The sequence below is a fragment of the Lytechinus variegatus genome, chromosome 1 (genome assembly GCF_018143015.1).
Source record: "Lytechinus variegatus isolate NC3 chromosome 1, Lvar_3.0, whole genome shotgun sequence".
In the NCBI taxonomy this organism is placed as follows: Eukaryota; Metazoa; Echinodermata; class Echinoidea; order Temnopleuroida; family Toxopneustidae; genus Lytechinus; species Lytechinus variegatus.
In genome coordinates this window covers 79,879,891-79,901,147 of record NC_054740.1, presented here as the reverse complement: position 1 = coordinate 79,901,147, position 21,257 = coordinate 79,879,891, and the positions used below count along the sequence as shown (strand labels likewise).

General features: G+C 38.7%; 1 protein-coding gene across 2 annotated transcripts; it reads right to left on the bottom strand.

The window, feature by feature from the left end:
* Positions 1-19,234: 19,234 nt before the first annotated feature.
* Positions 19,235-21,257, bottom strand: LOC121424484. 2 transcript variants are annotated; one of them, XR_005971389.1, is made up of 2 exons: positions 19,885-21,257; positions 19,235-19,269 (listed from the first exon to the last, which is right to left on the bottom strand). XR_005971389.1 is itself a non-coding variant. In XM_041620190.1 (1 exon), the coding sequence occupies exon 1, from the start codon at positions 20,890-20,892 to the stop codon at positions 19,936-19,938; it is 957 nt and encodes a 318-aa protein (XP_041476124.1). In that variant the 5' UTR covers positions 20,893-21,255; the 3' UTR covers positions 19,547-19,935. The 2 variants fall into 2 exon arrangements, 1 of the variants encoding a protein (XP_041476124.1); XM_041620190.1 differs by lacking the exon at positions 19,235-19,269 and having other exon boundaries at positions 19,547-21,255.

Here is a 21,257-nt window from a genome sequence, read left to right as displayed (position 1 = left end):
CGTAACTACGGGGGGCATGGGGGCACGTCCCCCCCATCGGCTGACCAAAAAAAAACCGGGGAAAAGCAGAAAAAGAGGGAGAAAGGAAGAGAAACGTAGTGGGAAAGAAGAAATTATTGTTCATTATAATGTTATATTATAATTATGTTATTTCATATTACATAAGAAACATTTTTTTAAATAACTTCATGAAACATAATTTGCTCAGGGCCTATGTCCTCATTATTCCTGGTGCTCGCATTGTCTGTTTAACGAGATATATAATCCCGTTTTACTAAATCCTCCCGTTTTCAAGTCAATACACACCAAATATATTTCCTCGCACTTCGTGTTATTACCGTTTTATTTATTGACATATGCTTCTTTTTCATGACTACTTAAAGTGATTGCCCTTTAAGGTCTTAATATAAAAGATTTCCTGCCCGTGCTTACGTTCGCATTAGTGGATTGGTGAGATATATCTGCTCTCCATGGACTAAAATCAGTCCTTGAATTGTCTCTTTTTCTGATATGAATATCAAAAAGTTTCAGCTCGCGCTTCGCACTCGCATCGTTTGGTTCGTGAAATACGTATGATCTTATTGATTTCCTACAAACAAGCCTTTGAATGCCCCTCTTCAGGTCTGAATTTCCTAAAGTTTCAGCTCGCGCTCCGCGCTCGCAATATTTGATTAGTGAGATGCGTATGTTAATCATGATTACAATAATTACTACAAGTGCTTCTTGTGTTTAGATGTAATTCTAAAAAAAAATTAGCTAGCACTTTGCACTCGCATTAGATGACTATGGGGAGATATGTATACTCTTTAATGATTCCTAAAATATAGTCCTTAAAATCTCCGTTAGGGTCAATATATACAAAAATTTCAGTTCGCGCTCGCACTGTCTAGCGAGACAGGTACGAATCATGATTACAAAAATATGATTATAATGTCCCTTTTTAGGTTTGAATGTCAAAAATTTTCCGCTCGCGCTTCGCGGTCGCATTATTTGATCATTGAGATACACATCTGTTTAATGACACTGTCCGTAAATTGTCTCTATTAGTTCGTTAAACCTGGCAACTGACCGCGCTTCGCGCGCTCATGAGGTGACTATTTTTTTTGCTGGTCCCCCCCACTGCCATGATCCACGGTACGCCATTGATAGTAACCAATGATTGTTAAAAATACAACGAAAGTATCATGCTCTTATATAGCACGCGCCGGTGAAACTGAAAAATGTCATAACTTTCTTAATTCACATCCAATTTTGATGAAATTTTCAGTGTTATGCTTGTTGGATTTTTCTCTTTTATTCAAATCAACATTTTGTTGGGTTGGACTTGTCCTTTAAATATACACTTCTTCTCAGTGGGAATATGTAGTATATGTAAAATTCTTGTTGAAACAACTAATTGTGATTTAATAAAGACCTACCTTACTGTCCAATTTACAAAACTGAAAGTATGCTATCCATTTTATAAGATACTGCAAAAATAAATCAGTCCTTGCATTTCCATATAACTCACACATATAACTGTTATATGTGAAAATAGGCCAAATTCTATGTCAAATCATTACTTCAAATCAGATATCTATTTCAAGTTCAGTGAAATTTTGATGAATTTTTCAGGCTTGTTTTCTCTCTCCATTCAAACCAACCTGTTATTGGGACCAGCCTTTAACTTTATCATGTCCACTTAAAATAAAGCTTGCCAATTGATCCTGGGGTTTGTGACAGATTCTGCATCCATAAATACAGCTTATCTGCTACATCCTCCTACTCCTCTACCTCACTGTCCATAGCATCTCCATCTAAATCTCTGGGGGAACAAGAGGCAACCCCCCCTCCTCATTGTATTTGGGGCGCACCCATTCCCCAGCATCTGGTACTCTTGTATGGGCCCATCGATGATGTACCCCATCCCTCTTTTCTAGGGGCCTTAACAATTGACCCATAACCATCCTCCTTAAATATGTTACTGATATTGCCATTTTTGTTTTTGAAATAGAATATTTAATTCTTGTACATTTTACTCTACCTCTCACGCACACTCTCTCTTAATTCCATTTTTAATCAAGATATTAAGAAAACAATGCAACTATACTCGACTCTGCAGGGTGGAGATTTCCCACAATGCTCTACATCAAAATCATTTCCTGCTTTATAGCCTTATCTTAAAACCTTGCTTTCATTCACAAAACATACCGAGATTGTACTGTAAAGTGATATTTTCTATAGTAATATATTTCAGTTTATATTGAGTGGAAAATCTTTTAATGTAGGCAAACATTACTAACACTCTGCCTTGTGAGCCCTCCCACTGCAAATTGCAAAGTATTACATTGTTTTCATCCTGGCTACAATCCTGACAAACAATTTTCAAGAACAAATGTTCCTGCCATTCTTTCTCTGTATTTCTCTACGCAAACGCTCTCTGGAACGTTGAGAATCTATTGAGCCTAGAGGCCATTGTTGAAAAGGTTACACTTCGTAATTCGGAAGGTTCTTTATTCCGAAGGTTCGTAATTCCGAAAGACGCAAATTGCCTATACTTCGATGTTCGTTAATCCGAAAACGTAAAAAGGGTTCGTTAATCCGAACATTTGTGGCGTTATTCTGAAGGTTCGATATTCCGAAGGTTCGATAATCCGAAAACGAAATAAGGTTCGATGTTCCGAAGGTTCGTTATTCCGATAACGAAATAAGGTTTGTTGTTCCGAAGGTTCGTTAGTCCGAAAACGAAATAAGGCTCGTTAATTATTTAGTTTTCGGACTAACGAACCCTCGGAATTACGAACCTCATTTCGTTTTCGGATTAACGAACCTTCGGAAATACGAACCTCATTTCGTTTTCGGATTAACGGCCCTTCGGAATTAACGAACCTCATTTCATTTTCGGACTAACAAACCTTCGGAATAACGAAGCTTCGGAATTACGAATGTATGCGTGTTGAAAATGGGTGAACGGGGACAGCAAATCTTCCTCTGATTCAGAGTTGACAACAAAATTATGTCTTTTGTCAAGAGTCTAGGACCACAATGCTGTTTTGATTCACAGGATTTTTTTTACAAAGGCTGCTTTGTCATTAGGACTTCAGGGGCCCGTTGCAGAAAGAGTTGCGTTTAAACGCAAGTCAAAAAAAATCAATCGCAAGTCAAAAATGCGCGTTGTTGATTGGTTGAAAATCAAGTTGCGCGTGATTTTTAGAGTTGCGTTTGATTGCAACTCTTTCTGCAACGGGCCCCTGACAATCCAGTCTCAAGCTCCTGAAAGCATCTGTGTAGCGGTTGCAAAAACTTCCCTTTGTCTCAAAAGGTATATTTTAATATTGGCCAATTTGACAACTTTGGGTAATTTTTCTTCATAACCTAAAAACTGTAACCATCTTGTTCATTGGCTTACAAATGGGGGTGGGGGGCTGTTACACCCACAAATGTAATAATCGCCCACAAATGTAATAACGCCCACAGATGTAATAACACTTTACCCACAAATGTAATAATTTTTGATCGCCCACAAATGTAATAACACTTTACCCACAAATGTAATAACACTTTACCCACAAATGTAATAACACTTTACCCACAAATGTAATAATGCACTTTACCCACAAATGTAATAATGACTTTACCCACAAATGTAATAAAATTGAAGTGATTTTTGGCGAATTCGTTCTAAACTAATATCCTATAGTAATACCGCGTTCAAAGAGCACAAAAGTTCAAAGTCTTTTTTCCAGACCCGGTTAATGAAATATTACAGTACAAGTCCAAGTCTTTTTCCAGACCCGGTTTTCAAAATTATAATTTAGACCAATTTCACGGCCGGTTTATGTATTTGGCCCTCTATCGGCGACGCCATTGCTGCGGTGGGCAAGTGCGCTGACCGCGATTGGCTCTGTGTACAAATTCAATGAAAGATTACAGATAAGCTCTGATATTGTGTCATTAACTCCATCATAAATCAATAAAATAAAGCATGGACACCTGGGTAGACGATGTAAGACAATGGCCATATCTGACCGATGAAGGTATGATGAATTTTTGCACTTTGGCTACATTTCCCCTTAGTTTTGTCAGTAAAATTGAGTTGATGATGACCAAGAATCGCTGTTGGTTTTCATCAGGGAGCTCACTTCTTGTTGCTAGTAAATTGTGTTAGAGTAGCGGGAGAGTGAACGAGACATAGAGTGAGAGAGAGGATGAGAGAGGGGAGAGGGGGGAGAGAGTATGTGTGAGAGGAGGGGGATAGTGAGAAAGGGGGGGGGGGTAGTGAGATAGAGAGGGGGGCTAGCGAGAGAGTGTGTGCAAAGGGGGGAGAGGGGGATGTTGTAATACAGAGAAGGGGATAGTGAGAGGGAGAGAGAGAGGGATAGTGTGAGAGAGAGAGGGACTGATATTTCCATCTAAGCATGATCAAATAAATCCCCCCTCCCCCCCCCCCACAAAAAAAACCCCACACCACATTTTATGCAGGCCTATAAGTATCCAAAAGGAGGGGGCAAGGCAAGAGAATAAAACAGAGAGGAAGGAGAAAGGAGGAAGGGGAAGAGAGGGCCACTGGCGACGCATTCCTTCATAACGGCCTGGAAACCTATGCAGGGAGTACGGCTTCACACACAAACAGGCTTCATGAGTCCAAGGCGAGTGAATTTCACATTCACTTTGCTTCCAATCCTGAAGCTTTCTCCAATTGTGGCAATTGAACACAGCACAGCTGCGACCTGAACTTCTCCGATTAATGCTCATTGTGAATCTTACAAGAAATCTGCTCAATTGGTCCAAAATAAAAAAAAATCGAACGAATGTACCAAATACCCTATTGACTTGTGTACTATAAAAGTTGATTCGCCCACCGCAGCATGGCGACCAGTCTGCTGCCCTCTCACGTTGTGAAATTGGTCTATACGTCCAAAGTATTTTTACCAGACCCGGTTGTTTCAAAATTATAATATACGTCCAAAGTCTTTTTTCCAGACCCGGTTAATTAAAAAATTATAATGCAAGTCCAAAGTCTTTTTTTCAGACCAGGTCGTTTCAAAAGTTATAATAGACGTCGGTGAGGGGTAAAGACAACACTCTAAGCCCAAGCATTTTAAGTGGGTTTAATTTTGAAGATTGGTCTCAGCTGTCATTTTTTTTCAATATTTCTTTATCTTTTAAATAACCGGGTCCAGACGAAAGACTAAGCATAATACTCGCGTTATTCCACAAGAATATGAGTCTTTTGTTTTTAGGATTGTTTAAATCATTTTTAAATCACCGGGTCTGGAATAAAGACAACGCTCTAAACATGTGCTTTTCTACATGCATGGTCTTAATTTGGAGGATTGTTGGTTCTTAGATTCGTTGTTGGGGGTTGAGTTTTATTGATTTTTTATTCCTGAAATAATTGTGTCTGGAGGAAAGTCGATCTTCGACAATCGGTCTTCATGTTGTTCCACAGTAATTAGATTATTGGGTATTCGTTTTTAGAATATTTGTGAAAATTGTTTTATTTTTCAAATAGTAACCAAGTCTGGAGAAAGGATGTCTGCTTTACCCACGCGTTAGTAGGGGTAGTAGTATTATCGAAAAAAAGACATATTTTTACTGGGTGAAACTTTGGAAATTTGGTCTTAGATTTGAAGATTTTCAGTTACTTTTTTTTAATAGCCGGGTCTGGAGGAAAGAGTACGTTTTAAAACTCGTGTTATTCCACGAGAATAAGAATATAAGGTCTTATGTTAGAATATTTTTTTTGTAACTGTTTTAGGTCTGGAATAAAGACAACACTCTAAACCTCTTTTAAAGGGGAAGTTCAACCTGACAGAAAGTTTATTGTAAAAATAGCAGAAAAAAATAATAAAAATATTGCCGAAGGATTGAGAAAAATTCATCAAATAATTAAAAATTTATTAGAATTTCAATTATTTGATTTGTGAGGTCATATGCGAGCAGCATTCCTACATAGCGAATGGTAAAAAATCAATGAAATGTCATTTTCTCAGAAAATTGAAAATGGTTTTCACTATAGCTTTTGTATATCAATAGACTAATAATTTCACACCCGATCATGAAAAGAAAACAAAATTAAGTCATCAGGAACCATACAAAATTTGAAATTCATACATTTTATATTACATAACACATGGGGCGGCTGCTCGTTTATGACGTCACAAATCCAAAATTTTGAACTCTATTAACTATCTTACTCTTTAACGGATTTTCCTCAAACCTTCACCAATATTTTTTACTATTTTTACAACAAAGTTTTCTTCAGGGTGAACTTCCCCTTTAAAACAGGTTCTTAGGTTGAAGGTTTGTTTGGTCTTAGACTTTGATTTTTTTTAATTCTTACTATTAGCGGGGGTTTTTTGAAGAAAAAAATGGTCGGGCTGAAAGACTACGCTATATCCAGCATTATGGGGTCTTTATACTGTTTTTAAACTGTTATTCATAATGTTTAAATAACAGGTAATCAGGTCTGGAGAAAAGACTATGCTTGATTCTCAATTTACTCTTAGTGCATATATTCACAATATACACCGTATAAGTTGAAACAACAACAAAGACATTAATTCCACCAGTTTTAATTAACTGGGTCTGGAGAAAAGGCTAAGCTCGATTCCCATTTTTTCCACAGGAATATCATTATCGTATCTTAGTTTGGACCTATAATATAAATTTTGAAATAACTGGGTCTGGAAAAAGACTTTGGACTTATTAAATTCTTGAAACAACCGGGTCTGGAAAAAAGACTTTGGATTTATATTATAATTTTTGAAACAACCGGGTCTGGAAAAAAGACTTTGGACTTATATCGCAATTTTTTAAACAACCGGGTCTGGAAAAAAAAGACTGGACTTTTATTATATTTTTTAAACAACCGGGTCTGGAAAAAAGACTTTGGATTTATATTATATTTGAAACAACCGGGTCTGGAAAAAAGACTTTGGACTTGTACTTTGATGTTTTATTAACCCGGTCTGAAAAAAAGACTGCACTTTTGTGCTATATGAACGCATTTTTATAATAGGATTTTAGTTTAGAACGGATTCGCCAAAAATCCCTTCAAATTTATTACATTTGTGGGTAAAGTCATTATTACATTTGTGGGCGATCAAAAATTATTACATTTGTGGGTAAAGTGTTATTACATTTGTGGGCGTTATTACATTTGTGGGTGCAACAGGGGCCTCTTTCCCCCCAAAATGTTCATGATCAGGAAAAAAAGGAAATACAGACGGGTACAATATATTATTTTCTTAATAACTTATGTCAAATCTATCATAAAATTTGATTTTTTTTGTCATAAAAAAGTCAATTTTTTTCCTTGATTGCTTCGATCGCTTCTTGCAATTTTTTTCAATATAAATTTTACGTGATATGCCATATTAAGCCCCCTTAAAAAATTAGGCTCATTGCACCACTGATCTTATGGCACATGTAGTCAGTTCCTATAGCCTGGAAAGATAAATCATACAATTTTCCTAAGGATTTCGATTACAATTCATTCATGAACTAGTAAAAACTGAACTCTTTTTTAAGGCTTTCTAATTTTGTGAAATTATTTTATGCAAGCATCAATACCATAACTATGTAAAATACCCATTTTTTTTCCCTTGAACTACAATAGAAGTTTACTGGCAGCTGTGCGAAGGGCGAGGTATGTGCTAGGTAATGCCAGTAGTGCCATATCTGATCAAAATGAGTAATATGTAAGATTCCACTATTATCATTGTTTTAAGCATGCCTACTGACCTCAATTATTTAATATGAAGTTTTACTTCAGTCCATATCAATTCACACAAATGCAGCAAAAAGAGATATTTCAAAATTGATTTTTGAACTGGTTGATTTCCCTTTCGCCCATGCAGATATAACTCTAAAAACTCATCTTTCATGATCCTCTTGTGATTTGAAAATCCTTTTTTTCTATTCCATGATGCAAAGCCCATAATCATAAATAAATGTGCTATACACCATCAATGTAAAATATTGTCATGTATGTAGGATTCAAGCATCTCGCAACTCATATCACATCTTGCTAATAAAATTAAACCCCAATGACCAAACTTCCAAACTCCTCACGCAAACTTAATTCTCACTTACCATTTTTTGTTCAGATGTCTTTCACAAGTTTGTCACTTTCATCTCCCAAGTGTCTTTTTTTTATTTTTATCTGCTTCATTATACATCTTTTGAAAATAAAGACACGAGACAAAGTTTTTAAGAGGCATAATAATTTTTTTTTAATATATGTCAATAATCTTTTCATTGCCCCTATATAAGAAATAAACAAAAAATAACATAATATAATAAGAATGAATAATAAAGTAATGTCAAATAATAAATAACAAATAATACAATAATATTAACAATATTGAAATAATAGCAATAACAACAATAAGAAAACAAAGTAATAATAGTGGATAAATAATAATCATGGTAATGTAAAAAAAAACGTTCATAAATAACAACAATAATGTGTAATAAAGAGTCAATTCATTTTATTGTTACCACTCCTACCTGATTGCTTGTGTATAGACAAGTCATGGAGTGATTATATCTCCAAGCAAAAGATGACGCAGGAACGCCCGGTCCGAGTCGCAATCAACCCCTGTCACTTGCCAGTAAACTGACAATGACAGGGGCTGAAAGTTTCCCAAACCAGGCGCCTCCCATGTACCCTGCGTCATCGATTGCTTAGGGATAAATCGCACCATGACTGCTCTACACACAGGCAATCAGACAGGAGTGGTAACAATTCCACAAAATGACAGGGGCTTTTAATAATAATAAAGTAATAATAAGGAATTAATTGTTTTATTGTTACCACTCCTACCTTATTGCTTGTGTATAGACAAGTCAGGGTGTGATTATATCCCCAAGCAAAAGATGACGCAAGAACGCCCGGTCTGAGTTGCAATCAACCCCTGTCACTTGTCAGTAAACTGACCAATGACAGGGGCTGAAAGTTTCCCAAACCAGGCGCCTCCCATGTACCCTGCGTCATCGATTGCTTAGGGATAAATCGCACCATGACTGCTCTACACACAGGCAATCTGATAGGAGTGGTGACAATGCCACAAAAAATGCCAATAATAAACCATCATAATATTGCAACAAAAGTAATAAACAGTAATAATATCATAATATAAAAATAATATAAATAAATGCCTCCATAATGTAACAAAGCACTGATACAGTGTATAAAATATATATCATGTCAGTAACAAAAGTTACTTACAGACTTAAACCTACATACCCAGACTTAAACCTACATACCCAGACTTACTTACATACCCAGACTTACTACTATACTCGGACTAAGTGGTAAAAATAAAAAAATGCCACAAAATCATCCAATTTATGCAGAAATAATGATAATAATATCTCAATAACATTGCAAAAAATGATAAGGCCATAATATAAAAATAATTGAAATAACAGTAATAAAAGTAAAAGGATTTAATTGTTTTATTGTTACCACTCCTACCTGATTGCTTGTGTATAGACAGTCATGGAGTGATTATATCCCCAAGCAAAAGATGACGCAAGAACGCCCGGTCTGAGTCGCAATTAGCCCCTGTCACTCGCCAGAAAACTGAAAAATGACAGGGGCTGAAAAGTTTCCCAAACCGGGCGCCTCCCACGTTCCCTGCATCATCGGTTGCTTAGGGATAAATCACACCATGACTGCTCTACACACAGGCAATCAGACAGGAGTGGCAACAATATCACAAAATCATCCTCTTATTGCAAAAATAATACAAATAATATCTGAATAACATTGCAAAAAATGATAAGGCCATAACATGAAAATAATTGAAATAACAACAAAGTAATAATAAGGAATTAATTGTTTTATTGTTACCACTCCTACCTGACTGCTTGTGTATAGACAAGTCATGGAGTGATTATATCCCCAAGCAAAAGATGACGCAAGAACGCCCGGTCTGAGTTGCAATCAACCCCTGTCACTTGTCAGTAAACTGACCAATGACAGGGGCTGAAAGTTTCTCAAACCAGGCGCCTCCCATGTACCCTGCGTCATCGATTGCTTAGGGATAAATCGCACTATGACTGCTCTACACACAGGCAATCAGATAGGAGTGGTGACAATGCAACAAAAAATGCCAATAATAAACCAAAATAATATTGCAACAAAACTAATAAACAGTAATAAAGATCATGATATAAAAATAATATCAATAAATAATCATAATGAAACAAAGCACTGATACAGTGTACAAAATATATATCATATCAGTAACAAAACTGACTTACAGACTTACGTACATACCCAGACTTATACCTACATACCCAGACACCTACTTACATACCTAGACTTAATTACAGAGACCTACCTACATACCCAGACTTACTAACATATTGAGACTTAAACTACAATGAAATATGAATAAATAATAATAACAAACAATACAATAATATAATACCCATGTGAGCAACTGTTTCTGGAGTAAAAATACATTAGAGATAAAAGATTAATTCATCACATAATTACCACTCCTACCTGATTGCTTGTGTATAGACAAGTCAGGGTGTGATTATATCTCCAAGCAAACGATGACACAAGAACGCCCGGTCTGAGTTGCAATCAGCCCCTGTCACTTGCCAGTAAACTGACAAATGACAGGGGCTGAAAAGTTTCCCAAACCGGGCGCCTCCCATGTACCCTGAGTCATCGATTGCTTAGGGATAAATCGCACCATGACTGCTCTACACACGGGCAATCAGACAGGAGTGGTAACAATGTAACAAGATCATCTTTTACTCATCAGAAAAAAATGTAATAACAGTGGCAATATTAATAATAATGAAAATAGTTACAATAGTGAAAAATAATAATACCAAATAAAAACCCAAACAATAGTAATAAAACCAAATAAAAACCCAAGCAATAATAATAAAACCAAATAAAAAAACCCAACAATAATAATAATAGCAAATAAAAACCCAAACAATAATAAAACCAAATAAAAACCCAAACAATAATAATAAAACCAAATAAAAACCCAAACAATAATAATAAAACCAAATAAAAACCCCAACAATAATAATAATAGCAAATAAAAACCCAAACAATAATAATAAAACCAAATAAAAACCCAAACAATAATAAGAAAACACAATAAAGTAATAACAGTAGATAAACAATAATAATGAAACCAATAATACCAAATAGCTGCAGCGCTGCAGTGTAAGGAAGGAAATAATCCTGCTATGCAGATACTCATTCACCTAACCTGGGTGAAGTGCAGCACAGTGTGCTTGCTAAAAGAAAACATGCCATGGCTAGGATTCTAACCCTAGACCCTCTGGTTGAAAGACGAGAGTCAGAAACACCACACCACAGCGCACCCATCATGGGAAAATCAAAAATCCTCCTTTTCAGATACTCATTCACCTAACCTGGGTGAAGTGCAGCACAGTGTGCTTGCTAAAAGGAAACATTCCTTGGATAGGATTCTAACCCACGACCCTCTGGTTGAAAGATGAGAGTCGGAAACCTTACACCACAACGCACCCATCATGGGAAATTTGAAAATATTGATAATAATAGTACCATGAAAATAAAATTCCCAACAATAATAAGAAACCATAATAAAGTAATAAAGTAATAACCACTACATCAGGCAATCTGACATGCCAACAAAACCCTCCAAAAAATAATCGACTTTTTGCAAAAATAACGCTAATAATATCTGAGTAATAATGCCACAAATAAATGTAAAAATAACAATGCCACTATAAAAAAAATAATAATGCCACTATTGCAAATATAATGCAAATAATATCAGTCAGAGTAATAATGCAAAATATAAACTGTGAAAATAACAATGCCACTATAACAAAAAATGCCACTATTGCAAAAATAATGTGAATAATATCTGAGTAATAATTTCACATATAAAAAGTGAAAATAACAATGCCACTACAACAAAATAATGCCACAATAAACAATATCTGGAATAACAAAATCATCCTCCATTCTCAATAATAATGTAATAATAGCAACGTTCAGCAAAATTTAAGTCAGTATTTAAATAACACAATAAAAAGCCACAAAAAAATTGAAAATAAATTTTGATGGACAACATACACACAATAAATAAATAAGAGACAATAATTATAATAGATTCAATAATAATAACATATTGGAAATAACAATTCAAACAAATAACATAATATGTTACTAATAATAAGTCACATAATAATGTCAAAAAAATGACAGCAACAATATATTATTCACGGCTAACAAAACAACAAGAACAAGTGAATTGCGATTTGTCGTGGCTTTAATGAAAATAGAGATGAATGTGCATCTTTACCAATTCTGCTTTTTGTGTACAGTGTATGAATATCATCACATATACATATACCGATAATGTCTGTAACCAACCGATACCCTTGTTTAATAAGCTCCTCGGAGAGGGGTTAAACCCCGGCTAGAAGGCCCCCCTCGTAAGTTCTTCAATGTTTAAAATTCATGGCTGTTTTCCCACTGGTTCCCTGCTAGCCGGACCGGAATCCCAGCACAGCTATTAATTATGAGCTATCGGTGGATTACAGATGACATAAATATAGCATATAGAGATATATGAATGCCCATGACTATAGACCAGCCTGCCCGCCTTTAAGATCAGGTCAGGCTAAGATTAAACTTTAAGCATGACACAATTATTTCAGTTTAACAGCGTTCTCAAACATTTGTATGTACAAATAGGTCCCCCTCACCTAGGTAACGAGTGGGGACCTGCAACTTACATAATAACATAACATAATTGATTAAAATCCACATGCCTGCCCTGGCATGGAAAGGAAAAAAGGAGGTACTTTAATAATGCGCCTCTTACTGAAATCATGGCCCCAGAACTTCAACTGCTTGTTTTTCAACAACACACAAGGCGTCAACACTCCTCCCAAAAACGAGTAAGGGCGAAAACCCGCCTGCCCACTGGCCAAAATAGGACAGGAGGATAAAATTCCCTTACGGCCCACTTATGCACGACGATCGTTGTTAGGATTGGTGTGCGACCAGGTCAAACACCCTCGAATTTGGATTCGTGTTACGCTCTTCTATCAGCCTAGGCTCTGCCTAGATTCTGAAATTAACCATGAAAAGTATACCATCACCCTCCAACTACTTCATACACCATTCATTATAGAGTATCATATAGATTCAACAAATACAACTTCCCTGGAAAATATAAATGCAAAAGTACTTGTACCCCCCCCCCCCCCCCCTAATCACACTTTGCCAAGATCAACTACTGCTGGTATCCAAGCCAACTATAGGTATCCAATTTTCATCCCACTGAAAATATTGAGCCCCTTAAAGGAACTTTAATAAAGGAAATTGAATTCAGAAAGAAATTTGTTTCACCAAACGAAATTCACTAATATGGCCATACTCTGGCAAAGGGAAGCAAGGTACGAAAGTATCACTCGTTGTAAATGACCAATGCGTGTTCGTCATTAACATATACATCAATGCAATTAAACTAAATAATATTTTCTTCAATATCTTTCCCCAAAACGATCATTTCTTCACAATTTCTGCCTGAACGGGCAGCACACAACAGATATTTAAAACCATAACTCAAATCTGACTGATGCGTGAGCTGCTTCCTATACCAAAGGTGGGCAGTATTAATAATAAATACACCATGACAAAATTACCATACAAATTCACATAAGTATACCAACATACTACGCCTAAAGACCTGAACATTCGGCTGAACTTGAAGAAGCCTAAAAATTGGGACAATACTTCCGTCTAATTCCTAAGGAGTCCGATGCAGACCCGAGAAATAACTTTATCTGAAATGAAGCCTATGCAATCTTATCAAACATTTCTTCATATATAATGCTCATGGTAGAGGAAAATAAAACATACATAGAAATTATGAATTCATAAACATTTCTTCTCAAATGACCTGAGAAAATTATAATTTCAATCCCAGATTTTTTCTATAACCATCCATAACTTGGATTTTTATGACAACTCACATGAACGTTTGAGGCATAACCTGCTTCATAGTAATTTCGAATTGACTTCTTCCTTGCAAACAAAAACTAAATAAACAAAATAACATTAAGAATGCACAAGGACAATAAATACACAACCATATCCATAATATGCAAGAATCCCCCCACGATATATATGTCAACATCCCCCTTAATTATAACTAGAGGATGGTAATGGGGAGGAGGTGGGAATTTGTAAGCACGCTTTACACATGCACCGTCATCTCTCTTCATTGAAAGCCAAAACGAAAATGAAGCATTCCCCGCACTTTTATCCGCGCATAGCTCAACCGCGGCAAATGTCTGGCATTGTGCCCAAATTCTTTGGCGCGGGCGCCAAAAAGCGCTGCCCCGCCCTTTACGGGTCGGGTCACGAGCCCTTTCTCGGGCAACCACGCCCCCTTTCAAAATCAAAACAAACTAAAATGTGTATTTTGCTAGCCCGCTAATAAATCATTTTAAATCGTCAAGCCGTCTTTAAAATCCATTATTCACGGCTAACAAAACAACAAGAACAAGTGAATTGCGATTTGTCGTGGCTTTAATGAAAATAGAGATGAATGTGCATCTTTACCAATTCTGCTTTTTGTGTACAGTGTATGAATATCATCACATATACATATACCGATAATGTCTGTAACCAACCGATACCCTTGTTTAATAAGCTCCTCGGAGAGGGGTTAAACCCCCGGCTAGAAGGCCCCCCTCGTAAGTTCTTCAATGTTTAAAATTCATGGCTGTTTTCCCACTGGTTCCCTGCTAGCCGGACCGGAATCCCAGCACAGCTATTAATTATGAGCTATCGGTGGATTACAGATGACATAAATATAGCATATAGAGATATATGAATGCCCATGACTATAGACCAGCCTGCCCGCCTTTAAGATCAGGTCAGGCTAAGATTAAACTTTAAGCATGACACAATTATTTCAGTTTAACAGCGTTCTCAAACATTTGTATGTACAAATAGGTCCCCCTCACCTAGGTAACGAGTGGGGACCTGCAACTTACATAATAACATAACATAATTGATTAAAATCCACATGCCTACCCTGGCATGACCAGAAATACCCAATTATTCTTGGAAAATACGTGTTTCAGGTGGCCTAATTGCCAAATTACCGCCAAACGAGAATATATAATTTATTTATATATGATCGACCGCCAACAAACACGTCAAAATTTTACTCGTATCTACCAAGATATTCAATAAATCTTAGCAACCATTACAGGATCATTCTACTAGTATTCACCAACGTTATCATCCTTAGTGCTTTTACCAGGGGGGGGGGGGGGGGTACCAGGGAACATTGCTCATTCCTCCATTACAATGTATATCTAGGTTATCCATAACTGACCCCAACATGATTTAATGCATGCATACATTGAACGTAAATGCATGAGCAGCTAAATAACAACAAATGATACATTATGAAAGCATAGACACACTGGTGAAACCGGCTCCAGACCAGCCAAAACCCTTATTCATACTATCGGATCGGACGGTCTGGAGTCGGTCACGCCGGAGCGACTAAGGTAAAATGTATAAATACATACTCAACGAAGATATGAAAGACCAACTTTTAACTCACTGATAAATCTGTCCAACCCTTCATCGGCCAGATGTAGGCCATCAGTTCTGTACAGCGAAATGTCATTATGGGATATTGATGGATGCGGTATGGCTTTACCATGAAATCTTGCAGCTAAAGCCTTGGCGTACCTATTGGCCGCCCTTCTCTTTAAGTCCAATTTACCTTGATCTCCTGTACAGCCAGCGGGGTACCAAACCCTCTCCAAAATGTCCGACCACACTATTTGAAATTTGTCCTTATTGGCGTCAAAAAGTCTATACGTCAAACTAGCCAGCTTCTTCTTGGACAGTGCCTCAATGTCATTCGTTCCTACATGCAATACTACTACTGAAGGCTTTGGTTCACTCCGACCCATCTTATCTAACCAATCGCTTACCCCTTCAATTCGTAGCCCCCTTTTCCCCAACCAGCGGACCGACGTTCCAAGTCCAAGGTCAGCCTCGCCGGTGTTCTTCGCCCTGCGATGTGCCCAAAACACTATCGAGTCCCCTATGATCCACACCACAGGTCCTGTAATAGAAAACAAGAAAAGAGGGCTGGGCAGAATTTTGAAGTATGAAAATTTCCCCCTGAAAGGTCTGCTACCCTTCACCACCCCTTCATCACGGGGTTTTCCCCTCCAAGATACAATGTATGTAATCACATTTTTGACCCCTCCCCTTAATCCTGAAAGCATTGATATTAAACACGTCATTATACCGTTGTAACATTCTCTCTAAAAAGCAGAATGCTCGTAATTGTGTGATATCATTAAACCCGCACTTACTCATTCAATATTAAGCCCAGAGTTATTTTGATGATACATGTATATTGATATCAACATGTACAGGGGGGGGGGGGGGGGGTCGTTATGATCAATCTGATGTTCCAAACACCTTCCAATCAATATAGTACTATCCTTTCTTCCTTTTGTATAATGTAATAATGTATAATGTATAAACACATTCCAACCAATATATAATAATGTATAATGTATAATGTCTGAGCACATTCCAATCAATTTATAATAATGTATAATGTATAATGTAAAATGTATAAGGTATAATGTATAATGTAAAATGTATAAGGTATAATGTATAATGTATAACGTATAAACACATTCCCATCAATCAATAGTACCATCTCTTTCTTCATTTTGTATAAAGAATGTAATAAAGTATAATGTATAATGTATAATATATGATGCATAATGTATAATGTATAATGTATACTGTAACAAGGGCTCCTTTGTAAACAAGCCTCTTGGCACTGAACATACCACCCTGCTTCTGAATAGGGCTGAATAAAATAAAACAATACCATGTAAGCAGATATATTGAGAATTATACACCCAAATATCCAACAACCCATCGGCCACGGCTTTGATTAAAGCACATGTCCTCGTGTAAAGTAAACGCGTTGTGACATTATTGGAAGATAACTTACACCTGATTTTGGTCAAAATGTCAAATAACCTAAAATCATCATTTCATATATATTTTCGTTCTTTTTTTTTTTTTTTTTTTTTTTTTTTTTTTTATTTTTTTTTACTTAACCATGTCGAGTCTTATATATCTCCGATGTGCACTCGAAACCCAACGCCCCATGCGTTGGATTTCCTCATCCGAGCAACCGGCCATGGCAGCGGTCGTAGCCGCCCCAATACGAAAGGAATGCGATGAAAACATTGCCGCCGGCATATCCCCGTATGTCAAACATCGTTTTATCATGTTTCCAAATTCACGCCTAGTTAGCGGGAGAGCACCATATGAACAAAAGAAGGCTCCACCATTCTTTGGGCGGATTTCTAAATAACGAATAACCGCCATCACAGGGCAGCTAACTGTCCCCAACTCTGGTATCGAAATGGTGCACCCATTTCCCCGCTGGTCAGTCTTTGACTTCCTTAGGAATAATTCCACCCTGCGATGCGGTGCATCGCCAGTGACCCTAACATCTGTGTGCTGCAGAATAGACTCACATCTATGCCTGGACTCTACTGTCAACTCACTAACTCTCAACAAACCATAAAATGCCACTGAAAAAGCAGCAGAGTACATCAAAACATCGTAATGACTACCACAAACATGCCTCAAGTAGGCGAGCATTCTATTTAACACAGACAATGTGATTGGATGCCTAGCATCTCTTCTCAAAGTACTTCGCCTACACCCTTCAATTAACCTTGTAATCACAAAACTCTTGGTCACATCCTTTAGCCCAGATGAACTCATATAAAATGCCAACCCAGATATGTATGTTTGAATAGTAGACCCTGCATATCCCATAAAGGATAAATAAGAAATGAACTGCGCCACCCATTCTACATTAGGGGGTAGCTGGGGGTCGTATCCGTACACTTTACAAAATTTCACGTATGCCCCCAAGGCAATAGAGTAAGTTGTGTGTGTTCGAGCTGCCCTAGAAGCCATCAGCAGTCGACTTCTCTCGATAGCCAGCTCTTCCAAAGACGGACTGGAACCTCCACGCCCTCCCGGGCGGCCCCCGGTGCTAACGCATGGAACCTCGGCATCTGAAATCGAGATAGTGCATCAGCTATACCATTATCACATCCATGTACATGCCTAGCCCTCAACACTATATTATTGCTTAAACATATAATCACCACCTTCCTCACCAAAACCATAATATCAGGGCATAGCGCCGACTGCTTGTTAAGTACTGCCACCACGGCCTGATTATCACAATTAAACAATATATTCTTGTCCTTTAGCTCCATGCCCCAAATCTCCAAGCCTACCCAAATAGGGAATAGCTCTAAAAAAGCTATAGACCTCCTACCGGCCTGGAAATCAGCAGGCCACCTGGATTGAGCCCACCTGCCTCCAAAGAAAATTCCAAAACCAATGCCAGCCGCCGCATCAGTGAAAAACTGAATTTCCTCGCTTCCAAACCAGCCTGGAGCCCGGAAGAAAACTTGACCATTAAAATGTGCCAAGAACTCCAACCAAACCCGCAAGTCAGCCTTAGCCCCTCTCGTCAACCTAACCATGTGAAAAGGACGCTTAACGCTCTTAGTTAAGTCAATGAGCCGTCTCATGAATGCTCGCCCTGGAGCAATTGCCTTACATACAAAGTTTAGACTACCTACAATCGACTGAATGTCTCTTAGGGAAATTTTTTTGTTTCTGTACCGCCCAATTTAATTTCCCTACTAATTTCTCAATTTTGTCCTCCGGTACCCGAACCTGCTGAGAAACGCTATCTATTACCAGCCCAAGATATGACAACTGTGTGGTCGGGCCTTCCGTTTTTTCTCGCGCTATGGGCACCCCAAATCGTTCGCAAATTGCTTCAAAACAATGCATTGCCCGCCTGCAATCCTCCGAGGCAGGGCCGCCTGCAAAAAAGAAATCATCCAAATAATGGACAATATTTTGCGACTTCGCAACTTTTCTCGCGCAAAACTCTAAAAAAGTACTAAAACATTCAAAAGTGGAACAAGAAACTGCGCAGCCCATCGGCAAACAACGATCAAAATAGTAACGACCATCTATATACATCCCAAGCAACTCAAAATCTTTTGGGTGAACAGGCAAGAGCCTGAAAGCTGACTTAATGTCAGTCTTTCCCATAAGGGCACCCCGCCCCAATTGCGTCACAATATCTACCGCCGAATCAAAGGACGAATATGTTACTGTACACTGCCCCTCCGGTATGCCATCATTAACTGAATTTCCCCTGGGTGCCGATAAATGTTGAATCATACGGAACTCCCCTGGGGCCTTTTTGGGCACCAACCCCACTGGTGAACACCTCATATTCTCGAAGGGAGGAACAACAAAAGGCCCAACTATCCTACCTAAGTCTATTTCATCCCTCAATTTCTTTTTCAACGTATCCATGTGTTCGAATGCTGATTTCAGGTTTTTAACAACCAATGGGACCCTGTCCCCTTCAAAATGTAATGAAAAAACCAAACTTAAAACCATTATACAAGCACTGAGCATGCTCCTGATTAGGATAAGTAGCTAACATGGGCACCAAACGTGCTAACTTAATAGGGGTCGGAGCAATAGACGACACCGCACTAGCCGTAGACCTATTTACTGCCAGCGGGACTGGAACCGGCCCGCCCTTGGCTACACTGCTTAGCCCCATGACCTGTCGCCTGGCAGCGGGAACACTTGTGCTCATAGATGCAAGCTTTGCCTCGCATGCACTTGCCTCTATTAAAGGCAAAGCACACGCCTCGGCTGGGTGTGCCATTGGCTCCGGGTCCCTTTCCTCCGAAGGAAAAGATTTTCTCGCGCCGTACTCCCCTCTGTAGAACTGATGGCGAGGGGCATGGGGTAAATTGTGGCGCTGCCGCGGACCATTAGAGGCCACCAGCATCAACCACAACTCGGCGTCGACGCTCGCCCAGGATCGCGCCGGGTAAACGCGCCTGCTTGCTCCTAAACTGAGTGTCATAGTCACGCCAGCCATAACCTGCAAACGCACGGGCTGCATGCCTTATCAAATCCATATATTTCATGAGCTCCCTGCTCCTTTCAATGTGCTTCTCAGCGTAAATTGAGGCAAATACTAGAAACACCGAAGTCCACTGCTCTACCGACATGATTTTCTTAGCCTTTGATTGAGGTTGAAGTTGCAAACCAAGACCAGATCCCGATTGACACAAACTCAAAGTGGTGTCACCTACACTCAAGGCCCCAAACTCATCACGTGCATTATTATGCTTAAGGAGCACTCCCAAATCTATATATTCACTTGCCCAAATTTTTTCCTTCAGTGAGATAGCCACTTCCACACCTAGTGGGTCGCATGCGCTAATAAATGGTTCCGGTGCCCCCAACACGGCAGAAAGCCTAGGCGCCTGGGGCTCAGATCTCTCAACACCGACCTCCACTAGATCTAGGCCTAGATCTTCGGCTACCCCTGCCGACCGCGCCGGCACTGAAACTGCTGGCTGAGCCTGCCCCGAGCTACCGGTATCCGACTCCTGAGCTACTATCTCATGCCAAGCAATAGATCTGCCCACGGGCGCCTGGCCTTCCCGCCCCACTAGATCTAGATCTAGCTCTGCCATTTTATCACCAACTTTAGACCTAGGCCTACCACTTTTTTCATCAACATCGACAACTTGAGACTGAGAGGGATTTAACTCACCGCTCCTTCCTGGCCCGTTGTTGCCGCCTCCCAGCCCCAGATCCACACTTGCGGGGGTTGACGTCGCCCGTGGACCTCTCGGCCGACCCGGCCTCCTCTTCGGTGTGTCATCTCCCTTCCTCGCACCTGCGGTCGTTATTTTCTTGGCCTTAACCTTTGGCATGATCAACTCGCGAAACTAGAGTTAGACTCGAAGCTCCGTCACTCAGCCCAAGTCCAATGAATCCTGGATGCAATCACCTCCAAAGTTCAATCAAGCGAACCGCCAAGAAAAAATTCAATCCTGAAGTTGCAAACTGAATCTTTTAGGTCCACAAATCGGCACAGCTAACTTAGTCTTAGTTCTACGGCAACAATTCCTGAGGCTGAAGTCTGAAGACAGTAAAAAACTGAAATCAGCGTCTGTATAATCCAATAAAAGTATGAATCCTTTGTGTAGATATCCGGTATAGGTAGCTAGACAAATGTCGAAATATCTGCCACCTAGGCCTAGTTGCCAGTGCCGAAAGAAAATTTTCAAAAAATTTT

Excerpts from the sequence above, each read along its gene's own strand:
- LOC121424484 (XM_041620190.1), bottom strand. The coding sequence starts at position 20,892 with ATGCCAAAGGTTAAGGCCAAGAAAATAACGACCGCAGGTGCGAGGAAG.